The sequence below is a fragment of the Saccostrea cucullata genome, unplaced genomic scaffold, assembly GCF_032062105.1.
Source record: "Saccostrea cucullata isolate Sc308-1 unplaced genomic scaffold, CSIRO_AGI_Scuc_v1 ctg3632, whole genome shotgun sequence".
NCBI classification, from domain to species: domain Eukaryota; kingdom Metazoa; phylum Mollusca; class Bivalvia; order Ostreida; family Ostreidae; genus Saccostrea; species Saccostrea cuccullata.
The window spans coordinates 10,413-30,276 of record NW_026932649.1 but is presented as its reverse complement, the minus strand read 5'-3'; the positions used below and the strand labels follow the sequence as shown (position 1 = coordinate 30,276).

Sequence of the window (19,864 nt, the reverse complement as noted above, 5' to 3'; positions counted from 1 at the left end):
TGACAGATGTGATTTTTAGAAATTCCATTTTATCCCCACGTCTTCATTAACACCATCTTAGAGTGTTAATTAGAATCCATGCTTGAAATTACTTGAATTTTTCTTACAAACATGTTATGTTTGAAGACACCTGCGCCACAGAAACATAGAAACAATTTTTTCCCAGACAATTTCGATATTAACACAATGAACTTACTACGACTTTCCCCGGATGTCGAAAGAGGATACTAACACCCCATGGCACATTTTTCCCACTTTTGATACTTTTATACAACCTTGTTTGTCCTGCTGACAGTAATATGTATTATAAAGAAAGATTTTGAGATTAAGAGCAGACGACACGTTCCTCAAAAATATATGATTTTTCCTAAGAATATGTCATTGAAGTCTAGGCACTTAAACAAGTTTCCTCACAAAAATTAGGGTACCTTACTGGGCATTTGGACAAGATACCACAGGGTCATATTTCTTATATAACCCTTAAAAGTAATCTTCTGAATGGCCAATACCACAATTTTTGGTGTACTTATATTCAAAGACATTTTGAAAAGAATGTAGAAATCAGAAGAAAATAACAAATAATTATTTTTTCGTAAAATACCAGGAGATACAAAATATATAATTTAGGAACGTGTCGTCTGACCTTAATAACTTCTTTTTTTATATTTTCTCCGTCAAAATTGTTTCAACCGTTGACAGAAATTATTTGATGTTTTTCTTTATGTTCTCATGTGCCCAGGGTCACTGAGCAGTGAGAGTGTTTTTTTTTGGTCGGCACCTTTTGTAAAAGGGGACATTGGTTTAACGGCCTCACACGAAGAAAAGATTATCATGTCCCGCAGTTAGATTAACACTCTAACCACTGCACCACGAAGACGGTATGTAATAATGCAAAGAACACCAGTATATTGAATTTTGACCCGTTGAATTCTGAATAAACCAAAACTTTATAATGAACTAGAGGTACTGTGAAAAATGAACTAACTAAATGATACCCCCCGCCTCCCATATGGTTATGATGGCAAAGTCCATGTTTTGTTGTGGCCAAGAAACCAAAAATATGTGTCGGATCAAAAAGTAAAATAGGAGGTGCTCAATGGCAATATGTAATAAAGATTCTGTGAAAATATCATTAAATTTTACTCAGGGGTATAAGAAGAGTTGCGGATAAGAGATGGGTACATGTACCCCAAAGCGTAACAGACAGACGGACGGACATACCGATTACTATGTACCCTCCCACTTTTCAAGCGAGGGGTATAACAACATGTTCAGCAAGTATTGTACGTTGGCAATGCAATTGGTAATTGGTGAAAAAAGGATATGTCCACGTAACTAATGATTTTTTTTGACATATGTGGTCAAAACGAGCTTGAACAACAATTTCCTCCAAATATATGAATATTGTTTTTTCGAGCAATTAAATATAATGAGATAACAAACAGTATTCAAAAGTCCTTAAACAATACAAAAAAGGAGTAGAGCAAACAAGGTCCTCCAAAACATCAGAGGTGGGATCAGGTGCCATGGAAGAGTGGGCCTGCCGACCGGTAACACCCACGTTTGCTCCTTGCCATGATCGGGAAATAACGGGAAAATCCGTCGTCAATTCAGTGTGTAAATAATTGCCCAACAACGTCGGCCAGCATATGCCTCAATGATATGCAAGGTCATTGCATCGAAAATAGAACTTACGAAATCATGAATTTAAATGAGGGTGTTTGAAGTTAAAGGTACATTTATTAAATCTGGAATTTCCATGAATCCCGAGGACTAGAAATGCATGGATTTCATGTATACAGATGATTAAGCTGGTTGTCAAGGGGATGTGCCCCCTATTAACAAGGTTATAGCATAAATAAATAATTTGAATAAGGCCACCAAGTTGCGCGTTTTTTAACGCATAAAAGTCATTTCCCCATTTTCAAATTTCTTCACTTCAAGAACAGTTTTCAGGAAAAAAGTCCCTGAAGCTCTTGTCTGACCAACAAATATACCTTAAAGGTGCATAATCACAGAGCTGATGTTAATATTTTCTAAAATTTTCTGTATTTTAGATTCCATATCTAATAAAATATTATTTTCTTCTCGAAGTTATTGAAACTTATTTCTCGACGCGTTTGATTGACACATTAACATTGATAGTAAAATATTACGTAAAAATAGAACATACATAGCGTCAGAATCGAAAATTTATATATAAATATCCTACACTTAAAAAGATACATGTGGTATTTTTCTTTGATTTTAGCTAATCCCAAATTTCTCAATGCTTCCAATCTATAAGGGCAATAAATAATGTCCTGGGTTCTATGACATACAACATAGAAATAACAAGACATTTAGCTTGACTTTCTCTCATGATTGAATGTTTTATGAATTGATTACAATTTATGTGACCTCTTTTCATCACATAGTTGTGAGAAGCCGGAAATCAAGGGCTATTCGAGGCACTGCGTTAAAAATGAATGGTAAAAAATCAGTAAATTAAAGTGATATTAAACGCCTCTTTAAAGCTGCTGCAAATTCGTTAAGAATCCCAAAAATTTACAGCAACTAATGTGTGTTTTATAAACACATGAGCAGATGGATCTCATTGAACAAATATGATATAATGGGAATCAAAAATGAGAACCGTCCTTGGTGACAAGGACTTACAATAGCCAATGTACTGTTTGCGAAAATTCAATAAATTATCACTGATGATGTTTGATTGACTTTTAGACACATAGCAAAATTGATATGCATCATTTTGGGGATAGTTTACACAGTTTTAAAGAAATATTTGTCAGTAAAAAAAGCTTAGTACTCAAAGGTCACCCTTTGTTTTCAAAAATGAGTGAAAATGACAGCGTGTAAGAATACTTTAACAATTACATGTATTTTAAAAAATCAGAAATTAAAGTTATCAACGTATGTCTGAAATTCAAACAGATAATGCAGCTTGAATGCATTGTTTTAAACCCACAAAATAAATTTACAATAAGATGCATTTGACAACAAGATGTGTTTGTGAAACACTATGCGCCCGGCTGCAACAAAATTCTAAAATGCAATTTTTAGCAAATAGGTCACAGTCAAGGTCACACGATCATTGTCCTTGGTGTCATTTGAAAGCATTCATTAGTGGAGTATGCATACCAAATATAAAGTCTCTATCTCCTATGGTTCAAAAGTTATGGCGAAAGTTGAAAAAGCTATTTTTAGCATACAGGTTACAGTCAAGGTCACAAGGTCATTGACCTTGGTGTCAGTTGAAAGTGCTTAATTAGTAGAGTATGCATACCACATATGAAGTCTTTATCTCTCACTGTTTAAAAGTTATGGCGAAGGTTAAAGTTGACAACATACAGACAAACAGACAGACAATGTACGCCCCGAATAAATTCGGGCGCATAAAAACAGCCAAGGTCTGAGAAGAGCAAAGAATTACAAAAGCACAAAAAAGTTTTGTATTCCATTTTCTTAAATATTAGAAATCTTTTCAGTTCAATTTCTGGAGACTAGAAAACGAATTTTTGCCAAAAATATAAAAGTTTTTGAGAGGATAGAACCAGAATCAGGAATCCACTACATTAAATTTCTTCTTTTATCACTTCTTTTCACGGCTTAAATTCAAACAACACCAAAAAAAAGGGCAGGGTCTCATCCCTGTTCCCCATTGCAATTTCAGACATTGTTATACCTGGTATTTAAATGATATATCTAACATAATATATGGTAATATAAAAAGGGGAAAAAAACTTCTCATGGAACGTCGTCTCCAGTCACGACACCAAAAAGATATTATCATAACCTCACCTGTATCTCCAAGACAACAAACCAGTTTCAATGCTTAACTTAAAAAAGGTTTCTAACAACCGTACTGTCTTGTAACTTAACGAATTCCTATTCAGCACTAACTGAAAAATAAAAAAAAGCTATTATATATTTCCTTACATGTTTGTTCCATTGTACACTTTTCTATACCATTTTATAATAAGAATATTTATGTCTATTTGTACCCCATGTCCAACTTATAATTAGCGAATAAATTTAACCATGGTTAAAATCACGCGCTTATTCCCCTAATGTTAACCATCATACGCTCCCTGACCCAGATTGATTTGTAATAGACTTAAGGCCAGGTTGAAACCCAGGGTAGGGGTTATATTTCAGGATTTTACTTATACTTCTACAGGATTACCGCAACTATTCTGAAATATCAATTTGCACTAGCCAATAAATAAAAATTCGACCAAATGTCATCATGCATGTGTCTGATTTAATTAATAACTATGTATATTAGTCCGGTAAGAATTTTTTTTTGAAAAAAGTAGGTTATTATGAGTCAAGAAAATGCTACATTGTACTGGGTATAAAGATGTAAATACATTGTACGGTGCCATAGCAACGTAAAACGGCACAAATGTTCTGTGGCATTTCTTTAAATGGTTTCGAGAAAGGTTGACGTGCTAGAAAATGTAAGTATTTAGATATTAGGTACATGAATAAAAGTTGTTTTCCTTGAATGCACCAAGACAGTGTTCTTTATTTTACAAAGAAAATGAAATTGTTGGACAATGTCAAACGTAAAAGATGAACAGGAACAATTTAACAAGGGCAAAATAAGCTATATTTAACTATGTATTTGTTTTCTTTGTATACATAATTGTGTATAAATTATTATTGATATATACAAAAATATTTTTTAAGAAGTTCTGACCACTTAATGTGACTGAACTCATCTGTAAATTTGATATTTTTTTAAAAACTTTAACATAGTAAGAGACAGGGAAGCAAACAAGGTTCAGAGAACATGGGTTTATTCAAGAAAAAGAACAACCGAATTGAGCCCTCAAAACCTAAACATTCCATAAATAGTTCAACTGGTTCCATGACTAAGTCTGAACTAAATATGGCTATCATGGAAATGCTGAATTTGAACCAGACTTCTGAGAGCTGTGATTACGTCTGTCGAGGTATGAATAAGTGGTGGATTCAAAAAAACTCCAACGAAACAAGTGTTAAAAAGTCCACTATTTCTTTCATTTATTCATAATGTACATTAAAATACTCATATTTAAAATAGTGTTCTTCTTAGCTAAACTAAATGCTTGAAATGATCACTGACAATTGTTTTTGGATTAATTTTTTAAACTTGTTTGAAAGGTAACCCCATTACGGAAGGTGGAAAGCGGAGGCAATTGCTTAAAATGCTCTCCGTTGCTCTACTACCAATGGCGGTACTGGTAGGCATGACGGGAAATGTTTTTGTCTCTACAATACAAAACTTCATGGAAGCAAAAGAAACAAGAGACGTTCTGTTTTTCTCGTAAGTGCTACTGTATTTCAGTTTTAACAGGCATTCTAAAAACTTTACAATGATTATGATTTCAATCTTTAAAAAAACTCAGAATCTTCTCTTTTTGAGGTTTAGGATCAATATATGTATAATCTTTTACAGAATAGAACTTGGTCAATTGATGAGATACCTGCAAAGAGAACGAGACATGAGCGCCCTCTACATTAGTGCGATTGGTCCGGATACAAAAGAGTTTCTCCTAAAGAGGTACCCAGATACTGACATGGCTCTGGAAAACTTATCTTACTGGCCTGTCAGTAAGAAAAACGACAGGCAAGAATTCCAATCAAAGGACAAATTTCTGCTGTTCCTAAACCGTCATCGATATCAGCTGGATCTGTACAACCGAACAAGTAAAGAGGAGATACTTTTCTACACCGATGTAATTGATATATTCATCACTTGGCTATATGATGCTGTTTCTGAAGCAAGATCAGGCTCCATTTGGAAAACTTTGGTAGCCTATCAAGAAATCATCGTTGCAAGCGAATATATTGGTCGAGAACGAGGTATGGGTGTTACGTATTTTGCCTTTGGTGGATTTAGGAGCAAGGAAGATTATTTGCTGTTTTTAGAGGCACAAGATATTGCAAACATAACATTTATGTCGTGTCGGCGATATTCTGAGCTAGCTTACAGCATTTATGAGAATCAACTTTTAAATAATGATTTGATTTTAGCTCCTGTTCGATCGATGAGACTTCAGATTCGGTCAAACAAGAGTTTTCGTCTAGTTGGATCACTAACTAAAGCAAATGAATGGTTTGACAATATGACATTATATCAAGATATTGTTCGAGATACACAGAAGGCCTTAGCTGGTAAGATTGATGACATGCTGACTTTAAGAAGCACAGAAGACATGTACACCATCATAACGATTGCTTGTATCTTTGGCGCTGTTTTCATCGTGTGTCCTTTGGTGATTACTGGTGTTTATTACTTAACATCGGAGATTCAGAAGTACTCCATATCCATTGCTAATAGGTACAATTTTTTTTAATCAAATCCCATTCAGGAATAACTACTATAGTTAGATGATACATGTATTACATTCTTCTGTATCAATTGAATAACTTCATGATTAATGTTTGGTCATTCTGATTGTGATTCTTCAGAACAAAAGCATTGAACAAGGAAAAGAAGAGAACCGACACACTCCTATACCAGATGCTGCCTAAATCTGTGGCAGAACGTCTCAAGTGTAACGAGCAAGTGGACGCCGAGCACTATGACCAAGCCACCATCTTCTTCAGTGATATTGTTGGATTCACCAAAATTTCTTCCTCGAGCTCTCCCTTGCAGGTTAGGAAATTAACTGACGTCTTGTAATGGACTCTTTTGTTTGAACGCTACATTTATTTTAAATTTTCATTTTAAAATTTTAAAACTGTCTTTGTATCACTTTGTGGTAAAAGTCAATTTGTACGTTTGTTGCATTGTCCAGGGTTAAACAAATTGAGTTCCTACCTTACTTTCTGTGCGCTAGATATTCTAGCTGTTAATCTCTAAATGAGATTTTGCTATCGTCGTAAAATACCAAGTATAACTAGGTTCCAGGTATTTTGAAATGTCCATCTCTTTTTCTCCATTCACCAAGTAATTCTCTATCGATGGCTTGTCTCTTTCCCTACTCCAGGTTTCCTCCTGCATATACATGTCCTATACTTTTGATTTTGTTATTGAATTACATATATCATACAGTCCTGCCTTCTTTACACTTTGATTCATCTTTGCATTATTTTCTAGTTTTTTTTCTTTAAATATATCTCTCCAAATTACACTTATTCACAAGAGGTCAAGTTTTCGGTTTGTTTTCTACTGATCCTGTGAAAAAATAAGGGGTTGAAAGTATATTTTCGACGTTAAAAAGATGCCTTCTTATTCGAATACTTACGACACGTGTTTTTTCCCAGTTTTGATCAATGTAAGACAAACAACTTATTCTAATAAGTTCAATATTATTGTGCCTCCATTCTTTATAAGCATTGGGTCGTCGTCCCTCTGCGGCCTCGGCTCCATAAAGAATGGAGACTGACTTAAACATGAATCTTTGCGTAAATTAAGTAACTAATTACATTATACATGTAGTTTGTATTTTGAAGAAAACGGTTTATCAAGCTTTAATGAACATGAATCTTTAACAGGTTGTTGACATGTTGAACAGTCTGTACACTTGTTTCGACGAGAGAATAGAAATGTATGATGTGTACAAGGTGGAGACTATAGGAGATGCATACATGGTCGTATCCGGTAAACCAAAGCAATTTACAAGTTATATTTCTTTTGAGCTAATATTCACAAGTCCGAAAAAATATTGCGACAATGTGTTCCATATGCTTTCTGTGTAGGGTGTAATATTTCTTGTAATAATATTTTAAATTACATATCATAGACATGCTCATTAACATTACTGATATGATATTTAATTGTACATATACAGGTGTACCTAGAAAAAACGGAATACGGCATGCATCTGAGATTGCCAAGATGGCTTTTGACCTTCTTAGAAAAATTCGCCACTTAGAAATACCCCATCTTCCAGGCATCAAATTCAGTCTGCGTATCGGCTGTCATTCAGGTACATTCAGGTGTCACATTTGTAATTTCATGTTCTTTTTAAATATCGATAGTTGTAATAGTTGTACATTTATCTGTAAATTAAGGTTCCGTGGTGGCTGGTGTAGTAGGGAACAAGATGCCGAGGTATTGTCTATTTGGAGAAACAGTGAGTGTGGCCTCCAAAATGGAATCCCTTGGAAAAGGTAATATATTTAGTTCCCTTTCCAAAGAAAAATTCCTTCAAATTCATATATCTGTGTGAATATTTTTAATAACCCGAAGAACCGAAATGAATTTGAACTACCAAATATATATTGGATTCCAACACTTCATAAGAATCCTTACAAACAAAGATACATTGCGAATTCCAGTAAATGTTCAACCAAGCTTTTTTCTTTACTCCTCACTAAGATATTGTCAGTATTGAAGGAAAAAACTTTAAGAGTACTTTGCAACAATATATTAAAAAAACAGTATGAATCAGATGTGGATACTCCAAAATTCCAAAGAACTTTAGGACAATTTGAAATCACAAGATTTTACCTAATCAACAGCTTAAAAACTTTTCAACTTTATACACAACCATTCCCCACGATAAATTAGAGACCAGGCTTTTTGATATCGTTGACAGCTGCTTTTTCAATAAAAATGGAACTCTTAAATCTACTTACCTGGTCATTTGATATTTGCAAAATTATTTTGTTAAAACACATTCTGATTGTATACACAATTCCTCTGAAGTTGACATAAAGAAGATGCTTGAGTTTCTGCATGATTTAAATACTAGTATCTATGTGGTTTTTGGAGACCAGGTCTTCCAACAATCCATTGGAATTCCCATGGGTACCAATTGCGCTCCGTTATTAGCAGACCTATTTTTGCATTCATTTGAAGCAGAATTTGTGCAAAATCTTATGCGTGAAAAGAAGAAAACACTTGCTGCAGCCTTCAACTGGACATTTAGATATATCAATGACGTATTGTCAATTAACTATTTATTATAATTTCCATTCCTATGTCGATTCGATATATCCTGGTGAGCTTAAGATAAAAGATACCCACAGAGTCTGACACATCTATTTCGTCTTTGGATATTTTACTTGAAAAAACCGTTAATTGAATCTTACAACCAAGCTGTATGATTAACGTGATAACTTTAACTTTTCTGTCTTCAACTTCCTTTACTTATGCAGCAATATGCCTTTATCACCTGCATACGGAGTTTATATATCTCGGTTGATTTGATAAGCAAGAGCATGCTCTACGTATGAACAATTTCTTAAACGAGGTATATTGTTGACAAACACCTTCATGAAACAAGAATGTTAGCAGTCTCATTGAAAGTCATCATTTTGTAAGTTCCATGGTCGATACAATGACCTTATCAGCAAATATAATTTATCATTGAGTCAAATGCTGACTGACGTGTTTCATTCTTAATTGTTAGTCCATTATTTATAACTGAATTGACGACGGATTTTTTCGATATTTCCCGATCATGACAAGGAGCACACGACGGGTGCTCACTCCTCCATGTTACCTGATCCCACCTCTGATGTTTTGAAGGTCCGTGTTTTTGCTCTGCTCCTATTTTGTATTGTTTAATGGACTTTGATATCGAATACTGTTCGTTATCTCTATATCCTTCATCTAGACTCTATCAGTCAGTACTTTGAGTCTTCCTATTGTAATTATTGTAATTACAAAGTATTTTAAAATAAAATACAATGTTTTAATTATACAGCAAACAAGATTCATTTGAGCGAGTCTACTCATGACTTACTGAAATCAATTGGCGGTTTCACCATGCCAGAAAGGAAAGATGACGTTCTACAGGCAAGTGTTTTCCGTAATATCTACTGCACTAAGTGATTTTATTCCCTGAATTTAGATTTTTTTTATCGAATATCAAGTATTTGAATAATGTTTACAATTTCAGACAGGACAAAAACAATATACGCCCTGGATCTATCGATCTGGATGCATAATAAGCTTCATTCCTTAATTAATTTTTGACCTCTTTGCATGTTTATTATTTGTCGTGATATGTTGAAATCTGTGTTTTACTGTAAATGAACTTGTATACAATAAGAAAGGATTCTTTCCTACCTCACTTCTTTTACATTAAAATTTTTACAGGAAAACGGTTAAATCTGATAGCCCGTCCCTTTGTTTAATTGATAAATAATGTCCAGGTTTACTTTCTTCTCACTTCTTTAGAAATAAAGCTCTTATAAGTTGGTCGATCGTACGACGGTGACAACTTAAGGCCAATTTAAATTGATGATTTTGGATATGTCAAATACATTTTATTCTTACCATTGCGATGAAGATAAGGGACACCATTGCATAAAAACATGAAACTTGCTCTTTTAGTTAAACGAGTTGAATCCAGCCTTTCTATCGTCAACTTTTCTATTCTATATAGTAAATAAATATAATTGCAGTATCACTTTCTTATGGTGTTTATGTCTCTAAACTATGTCTTATGTATTCGCTACCCAAGAGATTGCTCCTGTGCACGATCGATTATTAAAGCGAGGCATGCAACTCCCTGATAAGTTGATGTTACAGAATTTCATAACCTCGTTTAAAGTCGCCATTTGGTAAATGTAATAGCCGCTTTAATGACATTGTAAGGAAATATAATCTATCATTGTGTAGCTTCTGTCTGAATGCCAATTAATATATTGTAAAGCCTTTTTATACTACGGAAAGATCCCTCTACAGATCAATACATGGGGCTCACGGCGGGTGTGACCGGTAAACATGCTTACTCCTCCAAGGCACCTGATAAACCAGCTCTGGAATTTCAAGGGGTCTCTGTTAGAGGCCCTCTGTTGTTTATAGATATTTTAGATCGATTACCGTTCATTATCTACATCTTTTACATTAGTAAAATCAAAGGAATAAATTTTATGAGGTTTTGTTTATTCTGGTGTTATACAAAGCAGTTGTTTCCAAATACATCAAGAAAACCCATTTTTTACTTTCACAGAATGACCAAGACCTTCTTAATGCGTTTAAAGGAATCATCCACACCTACTGGTTGACTGAAGTGGAGGGGGTTGATAATGACTCGGACTCTATTCACACAGAGAACGACGATCTCCACGGCACACACGCAGCAGGTCAGAGCTCGAGTAAGGAACATTTCCAAACAGCTTGTAGTACTGGTATTCCAAAGCAACATAGCAGCTCTGTTTGTTTCCAAAAATCATAACAAAAAACGTGATAAGTGTAAAAAAAAGTTTTTGAAAAAAAAAATCTTAATTTTAAATGAAATTTAATCCATAAAAACAATGACAGAAGAATTTGGCTAGGAGACATACCAAAATCAAGGAATTCTTTTTGATATATAAACGGTTTCTTGACTAGAAATGCAGTATACATTTATTTATTCAATTAAATAAGAGAATGACTGCGAAAACCAAAAGAATTATGATGAAAAACATGACATGCATATTTCACAAATATATTTACAATTAGGATAAATGTTTTCCATTTTCTTTTCTAGGTCCCAAAAGCTTCTGGTTGCATTAAGGGTGACATGAAATTTGAGAAGCTTTAAATCATTGAGAAGATTGGACAAAAGCAATGTTTCAAGAAAAATTTAAATGTATTTGCTTCGGTTGTTGCGGACCTGAGATTAGGCATGAAGTGATCACTTGACTTTTAATTTGTCTTTCTATTGGCATTACCCTGTAATGGTATACCTATTGTGCAGTTCGTGCTTGATGTTGAAGTCTGTGGATCAACTTTATCAGAATTTATACCGTATAAGTAGAATTTTTAGCGAGGATTTAATTTTGGCATTATTAGCGAGGGTGCCGAGATCGCTAAAATTGAATATAGCTAAAAATTAATTGCGTTTTATTTGTAAAAGCTACTTAAATATTCATTTTTAAAATCGCTAAAATAACATCTCGCTAAAAATAAATTACCATTTTTTTTAGGACAAATCGCTAAATTTGCGTCTCGCTAAAATTTCCACATACGGTATGCATAGTTTTGACTCATTATTAACATTTATTTAAAATCTTACACAGAAAAATATCATAGATTGAATCAAATAGGGCACTAATTTGTTTAATTGAAATCATTATTTGAAACTTTTATTTTGATACTTTTTTTAATCTTGGAATACAATGGAGTTCACTTCAGTCACTTCTAAAAATATCCTTTAGTCTTTGATTTGTTTTAAAATCAAGGTCCAATTTCCCTTAAAAAAGAAGGATAACTTAACCAGTAATTAATTCCTAAAATATTCAAAAATTCATTTCAGTGCGTAAAAATTTGTTTAGCCATTTCTTGACTAATTGTAATATTAATATGTTATACTTCTACATAGCAATCGCGCCTTTTGGCAAACAAAAATGTTTCGAACATTGACTTGCAAAATGTCACACATAATATAAAAATCTTTATATATATGAATTGGTAAAATTTCATTTTCAAAATTTTGTAAATTGTTTCAATTTTGATTTTTTCCAAAAATAAAATTTTTCACCTTTTATAAAAGTAGAATTTAAAAGTTATAAAAAAATATTGTTTTTTTGTTTTTGCATGCCTAGATTTTACCGGGTAAATATTCTGTACAGTTTGATGCTTCCTTTATTATGCTACATTTGAATTACCATTTCTGTATATGACATTTAAAAATCTATTTTACAAGATAAAAAATATTTTTTTTTGTTTTAAAACCAAAAACTCATGTATTTATGTGATCAAATTTTGTTCATAACATGATGACTCTCAAATTCTTTTCAGTCCGGATAAAGTTTTCGTCTCATTTCATACGTGAAATCTTTTTCCTATGAATATACAATGTTATGATTTTTTTTTTAAAATTTCAATTTGCTAAATTTGTTTAAATCAAAAATGAGATTACACATGTTTTATCATGCATATTTTGGCTCTATGTTGGCGATATCTCGGCATTACACAAAAAACAAAAGTGTGGTGCGCCGTCAATCTTCTGAAGACGTCATTTTCACAGTCGTTTTCACACCAAACGCGTTCACACGAAAAATCATTATATTTCTGTTAGTTTTTTAAATATCACGTCAGAAATCTAAATATTGCATAATAATAGAACAATTTAAAGATACATCTGAGAAAATTGTTGATAAGTATCGCCAATTTTAGAAAATTAATTATATATAGTTAAATTTTGGATTCCGCATGCTTTTGCTTCAATTTTTTGTCATGCTCCGTACCTCTCCATCAGCAATATCAACATACCGATAATTTTCGTAAAATTTTTTTCAGAAGGAATGTAAAATTTTTTGTTTAATCTTTTACAGATACATATTTCATGTGAAATTTCTTATAATTAAAAATATTCCATTTAAATAATTAATAGCAAATTTTCATAATTTTATGATTAAACTTCTTTTACATAGCAATCGCGCCTTTTGGCAAACAAAAATGTTTCGTTACATTGACTTGTGATTTTATTATGTTAAAAATGTTTATATATTTGAATTGGTAGCAATTTTAAGTTTTCAACATCTTAAACAGTTTCACCCATTTATTTTTGCCAAAAATAAAACTTTTTCTACCTTTTATAAAAGTAGAATTAAAAAGTTGTACAATAACATTCTTGTTTTTTTGTTTTTGCATGCCTAGATAAACCGGGTAAAGCGCATTCTGAACAATAATGCTTCGCTTTGTTATGCTATCGATTTGAATTAGATATTGTATATGACATTTAAAAATGTATATTTAAAGATACATAATATTTTAAATTTTATGTTGTGATAATAAATCAGTGGTCTTTCTATTTTTGACTCAAATTTTGTTCATAACATGATGAGACACAAATTCTATTTGAGAAAAAAACTGTCTCATTTCATACGTGAAATCTTTTTCCATATAGTATACAATGTTTTGATTTTTTTTTTTTTTTTTTTTTTTCAGATTTATGAAATTTGTTTAAATCAAAAATGTGATCGCCGTGTTCGTTAAACCCTTTCACACCGGTTCTGCGTCCTCAGGGCGATCGCACGGCGCTGTACAAAAAATGCAAAACGCCGAGGTAATCGCAGTAGAGTCTTCAACAGCACTGTGATAACGCGGCGAGATCTCCACTGAACGCGGTAGAGTCGCGTAGGATCTCCTAGAACGCCAGAGGACGGCGATCACTTTGGGCATGTACAAGGTACGCGCCGTGTGATCGCAGTCTGATAAGAACGCAGTAGAAACGTAGTATGATCGCCAAAGCAGCGCGGTGAGATCTCCAACAACGCATTAGAAGCTCTGTACGAACGCCGTGAAGACCCACATGATCGCGACATGAACGCAGTGATAGTAGACTGCGCTACCACGGAGACGTCGTGGAGTCCTTGGAGATGTCACTACGTTTCTATCGCGATTTTACGGCGCTTGTAATGAGATTAATCGTCTTGTTAATTTTTTGACTGCGTTTACTCAACGACAACACGGAGTTTCATTGCGATCGTTCCGCTCCCTTGGCGTTTCTACAGCGTCCGTTTGCGATCACAATGCGCTTTCACGGCGTTGTTAGATCGTTGTCAGCCAGCTCACAGAACAAGAGCAATGGTCTCATATTTGATCAGCAATAATTCTAAAGTATTTGTTTTACAAGGAGCATTGAAGTAAAACTGGGAGGAGAAAATTACACCAGAACTTAATTGTTCTGTTGTTTACTGAAATTTTATAGCAACTTTTCAGTGTGGTTATTATTTTTTACACTGTGTTAATTATTTTAAGAATATTTGAAGAACGTATTGTGAACGTATTGTAAACGCAACCAGCGCAGTCAGAACGCTGTGAATGCGAGGTGAAAACTCCTAACACGCCGTGAAAACTCCGCAGAAGCGCAGTCAATCGCCAAGAGGTCTCCGTGAGAACGCAGTAGGACGCCGTGAGATCACCGTAGAACGCGTCGGTCGCCGTAGGGACGCCGTGCCATCTTCACATTGTGAAAATTTTCAGGAATTTGTGCAATTTCCTTGCTATTCCATGCGATTTTAAAAATTTAACGACGCCGAAATGACTCCGTGTGGACGCAGCTCGGTGTGACAGGGCCTTTCTCTTCATATTTTTCATTCGAATTGATGACTGTTCTATAGTTATTTCGTAATATCGGTATTATCGAATATATTTTTCAAATCCGTCGATTTCAAATGATCAATAACTAGAGCATTTCTTTTGTAATTTTAAGGAGAAAAAAATCTCCAAAAATTGATTGATTGATTATTTGAGGTAAATAGTCCTAAATTATAAAATATCGACACATTCTAACGCTTCGAGAATATATCCTGATCATAACAGAGTATACATTTGTGTACATCTCTCGTATGTAGTTATCCCTGTAAAATTGGAATTGTTCATGTTATCCCCAAAATACTTAAATGATATGTGGAATTGCATAAAAACAATATTGATTATCAGTTGTTTTATAATAAACTAGTGCTAATTGTAACGGGGACCGTTACAGATGTTCCCCAAACGCTCCCCAACTCCCTTTTGGTGCCATATTCCCTGAAGGCTTCATTAAATAGGACAAACTCTATGGAATTAAGACTTTAACAATGTTTACCCAGAAGTGTACCAAGTTCATTCAAATTTAAGCATTGCACGCTTCCGCATGTAAATACATGTGCGTAATGACCATATCATCTTGTCTACACAATCTATATATTTAAATATACTAAATATTAAAGTATTTAATCCAAAAGTATTAAAAAATACGCTCATTCAAATGTATTTTTTATTTTACTCTTTTCACGAGCACGCACGTGCATACATGAGCATGTTGACTATACCTTCTTGTAGAAGTCCATTACATCTATCTATGTTCTAAATCCCACCCCGTTTGGTTGTAAACCAAGGGAGTCATAGCTATTTAAAGTTTAAGCCAATCAGATTGCAGTGCATGCACACGCACGTGTATGCATGTGCAGGTGAACATACCTTCTTGTAGAAGTTCATTATATCTATCTATGTTCCAAATCCCATCCCGTTTGGTTGTAAACCAAGGGAGTTATAGCTATTTAAATTTTCAGCCAATCAGATTGTAGCGCACGTGCATGCACGTGTTTTTATGATAATTGCTATATATTATGTTGTAGGATATCCTAATGCATGGCTATGTTCAAAATTTCAAAGGATTTTGTCAAAAAACAAGAAAGATATTGAGACTTTAGTTTCAGCCAATCAGAGCGAAGCGCACGTGCATGCGCGTGAGATCTTGCTATTTTGATCATGTGATATTGTCTATGCTACTAATATATCCTTATATTATGAGTTTTAAAGCATTTCATCAAAAATGTAAAAAGTTACGCTTATATCAATTAAATCGGTCATTTCACGTGTTGCACGTGCACGCTCTTGCAAGCACGTGCGCGCAAAATGACCTTCGTTCCGCAAATCTACATAACATGTCTACTGACCCTAAAAACATTTCACCTGAATCGGATGTGTAGTTTACAAGATCATTCGCGGACAAAATTTTCCCGAGAAGAAAAATAATAATAACTAGATGAAACTCGTTGCTAGCAACGAGAGGTCGTCCGTCCGTTTCCGGAAAGAAAACGTAAAATCGAGCTGAAAAGTAAAAAAAAAATTGCACACAAGGGGGATTGAACCAAAGTCGCCAAATGAAATTCCAACGCATTTAATATTACGCTATCGGGACCTCTACTCTAAATCAAATTGAATATATCAACGAAACAGTGCTTCTCTCTTAAAATTATGAAAGGCGGGTCACTATTCAAATTTTAGTGCCAAACGCCACGAGTTAATCTTCGCCCCTCTTCTTTGTGGAATGTTCTATGAAATAGGTTTGATAGCTTCGATGAAATGAAAAAAAAAGAATGCTCTTATAGTCTAAGATTCGAAGTTTAGAAAGTATGTTTAACACATTTTACAACTTCCATATTGTATATATGCATGTAACACTAATGCGGTGAAACGGATATGATTTTTTTTTCAATTTCTTGTTTATCCTCAAAGTGAACTATCCCGAATAATTAATCGAAAAAGGTTGAAAAGTTTCGCCGGAAAACATGGCTCGCCCTACGACGGTCAGGAATCAGATATCATTTATGCTCAATAATTTGAATCATGTCTTTGAGACAAGAATGCTAAAATAAACTCCATGAAGCGATCTTTAAAAAAATCGTTTTCTTATTTTTGTCTGATTTATTAGTTTAATATGACACAAGTGTGCATAAGAAAAACAGTGGTTAATATTCATACTGACAAAATTAATTGATATTCTTTTCTGAGAAAGTATTACTTATAAGTATGGTTTAAGATCTGTTTTTCGGCGATGCACAAGAGATATTAGGTATCGAATTTCATTTGCACATTTAGTCTTTTCTTTTTCTACTTTGAAAACCAGCCAAAACCAATAATAGAAGACGTTAGTTTGACAAGGAACTGCAACGTTAATACGACGTGACAATCCAAGTATTCCTTTGCCTTTCATTTATTCTTATGTTACTTTTGTTCAAACAAACGCTCGGCTGCCTCCGTAAACACCTATTGCGAAATGTCGGCTTTGACAGAGACAGCCGCCATTTTGGACCCGCTTCAGATTTTTGAATGCTAATATCTAGAGTTTAGACTTATTACCATTCAAACAATTTATATAGTAAGCATGATTAGAAGGGTCTCTATAAATAAGCCGAAAATCAATGAAAAATACTGAAAAACAAAAAAGTTAGAAAATACGATTTTTTTAAATTTGCATCTCGTTACGACCGGAAGTACTGACGACGCACGAAAAGGTGATTCCGCAAACCACAAAGTCATGTTCTATCATCTCCAAGAAGTCTCCAGTTCATATCCTAAACCGTTTTCGATAAAAAGGGGCGACAAAATTGCATTTTAAAATCAGGAAATCGTCCATAACTTGGCACCAGAAGCGAATTTTCAAATTTTGCACCAAAAGGAACAACTTCATATTATAACTCATATTTTGTGAAAGTTTCATGAAAAACTGCTGAATAGTTTTCGAGAAATCGCCTGCACAAAATTTTGTCAAAAAAAGAATAAGAATAATAAGAAACAATACAATCACTATAAGGTCTTCCGTGAAGACGGAAGACCTTAACTAGAATCTTGTTGCCAGGGCAACAAATAAGTCTTCCGTTCTTCTAAATGTGTTAGAATTTGCTTTTTTCACTGCAGAAAACATAGATATCATATGTACTCTGAAAGAAAAAAAAAACTGCAAAAAGGTCTTTCAGTACTTAAGGTACTTTGATTTTCATGACCAATCTTGTTCTTAAGCATTTTGGCACTCATAAGAGCTACACGTGTATCATAGACAAACCAACGGACGAACGAACACCGTACTCTCATAAACTTCACTGTGTTTATGTTCTGGCACAATTGTGATGGTGTTATAAAAATGTCATGAACTAAGTTAGTACCACATAAAACGTAAAGTCGTTGATTTTTACAGTAATACTATCGAGATTTGTCAGCAGAAAGATTATTCGAATTCAACTACAGGAATTATTCAGTGATTTATTGATTATATGTTGATTAATGTCCCTCTCGAGAATTTTTCACACGGAGAAGCCTCCACCCGCCGGTGGAGGCTGCAAAATGTCCTATAATTTGGCTCTAATCGCCATTGAGCATTGAGGAATCTTTTTGAGTCAGTACCATCTGATACACGGGACCTCGATTTAAACGATCTCATCTGACGGACCGGTCTCCACGTCCCACAATTGAAGTCCATAATACAGATATATGATGCTCTAGCTATGTTTTTAATTTATTTTTCATTTCTCAAATTTGTTGCATCAGATTTTCTTAAAGATCATACTTAATAAAAATCATTTCGAACAACTTTATTACAATGCATACAGCGTCCGGTGATTTTGATTGACAGGTCTATACATGTGCACTAAGTGTAATACTTCTTAAGCAGAAAAAATATACAGAGAGTGACTATGACGGACTATAAAAACATAAAATATTTAATAAAGAATGGGTACAACTGATATAGAACTGATTTCTTGTCTATGTAAATGGATAGGATAATCAGGATTAAAAGGGAATCTCTCTCTCTCTCTCTCTCTCTCTCTCTCTCTCTCTCTCTCTCTCTCTCTCTCTCTCTCTCTCTCTCAGACATGTAAATTTCAGTATCTTGCGTAATGAAAAATCTACTATCATTGAATATGAATCCTGCATACATGTTAATGGTAATTATAACCAAATGTTTCAGATTTAATTGTATAACGAATTTATAATTCAAACGCCTATAGTTGCAATAATGTCTCCGAATAAAATCAAGGGGGGGGGGGCTTCAAAAGAATTACATACTCGGTAATTTTATGTTTTATGAATTAAAAGAAGAATTCTTAAGGTTGCATGTACATACATATAATTATATAGCATTGCATAAAATGGTGTACATTCGTATACTTTATCTAACATATCAACAGACCTTTGCAGATGTTTTTGTATCATGTTTTTAGCGTAGCATTATTTCACACAGAAACGCGTAACTTTCACATAATGTAAACCCTTTGAGTACTAGTATTTCACAAAAATCCAAGAATCGCTTTTTCTCATCTTTAATAACTTCTCGGGTATATAAAAGTATAGATCATGTATAATAGATAAGACTATGAGACTTTTAATCAATGAAATATACGTGTTAAAACCAAATTCAATCTATAGATTGATTTTCTTTCTTTTAAGTTGCAGATATCAAATTATTTCTAAAGGCTTTACACCTACTCTTCTATCTCTCAGTTCCCTTTTGAGTACATATAATATTTTAGAATCGAAAATAAAACTCGGATTCCGGGATAATTTCGCATTCAAATTAGAGAATGAATTAAGAATATTTTTTTTAAATATAATCATAACAAACATTACAGATTTACACTTCGCTGACAACTTTAAACTATGCATATACTGAAAGCAGTAACCAACGTAATCTTTCATGCAGAAGTTGATATGAAA

At 33.7% G+C, this 19,864-nt stretch overlaps 1 protein-coding gene across 1 annotated transcript; it reads left to right on the top strand.

Annotated features, from left to right (window-relative positions):
- The first annotated feature begins 4,798 nt into the window (after positions 1-4,798).
- LOC134235720 (uncharacterized) lies at positions 4,799-11,477 on the top strand. Its single transcript, XM_062717869.1, has 10 exons — positions 4,799-4,961; positions 5,152-5,314; positions 5,447-6,331; positions 6,463-6,649; positions 7,492-7,597; positions 7,788-7,925; positions 8,011-8,109; positions 9,651-9,742; positions 10,905-11,108; positions 11,424-11,477. The coding sequence occupies exons 1-10, from the start codon at positions 4,799-4,801 to the stop codon at positions 11,475-11,477; spliced, it is 2,091 nt and encodes a 696-aa protein (XP_062573853.1).
- The last annotated feature ends 8,387 nt before the right edge of the window (positions 11,478-19,864 follow it).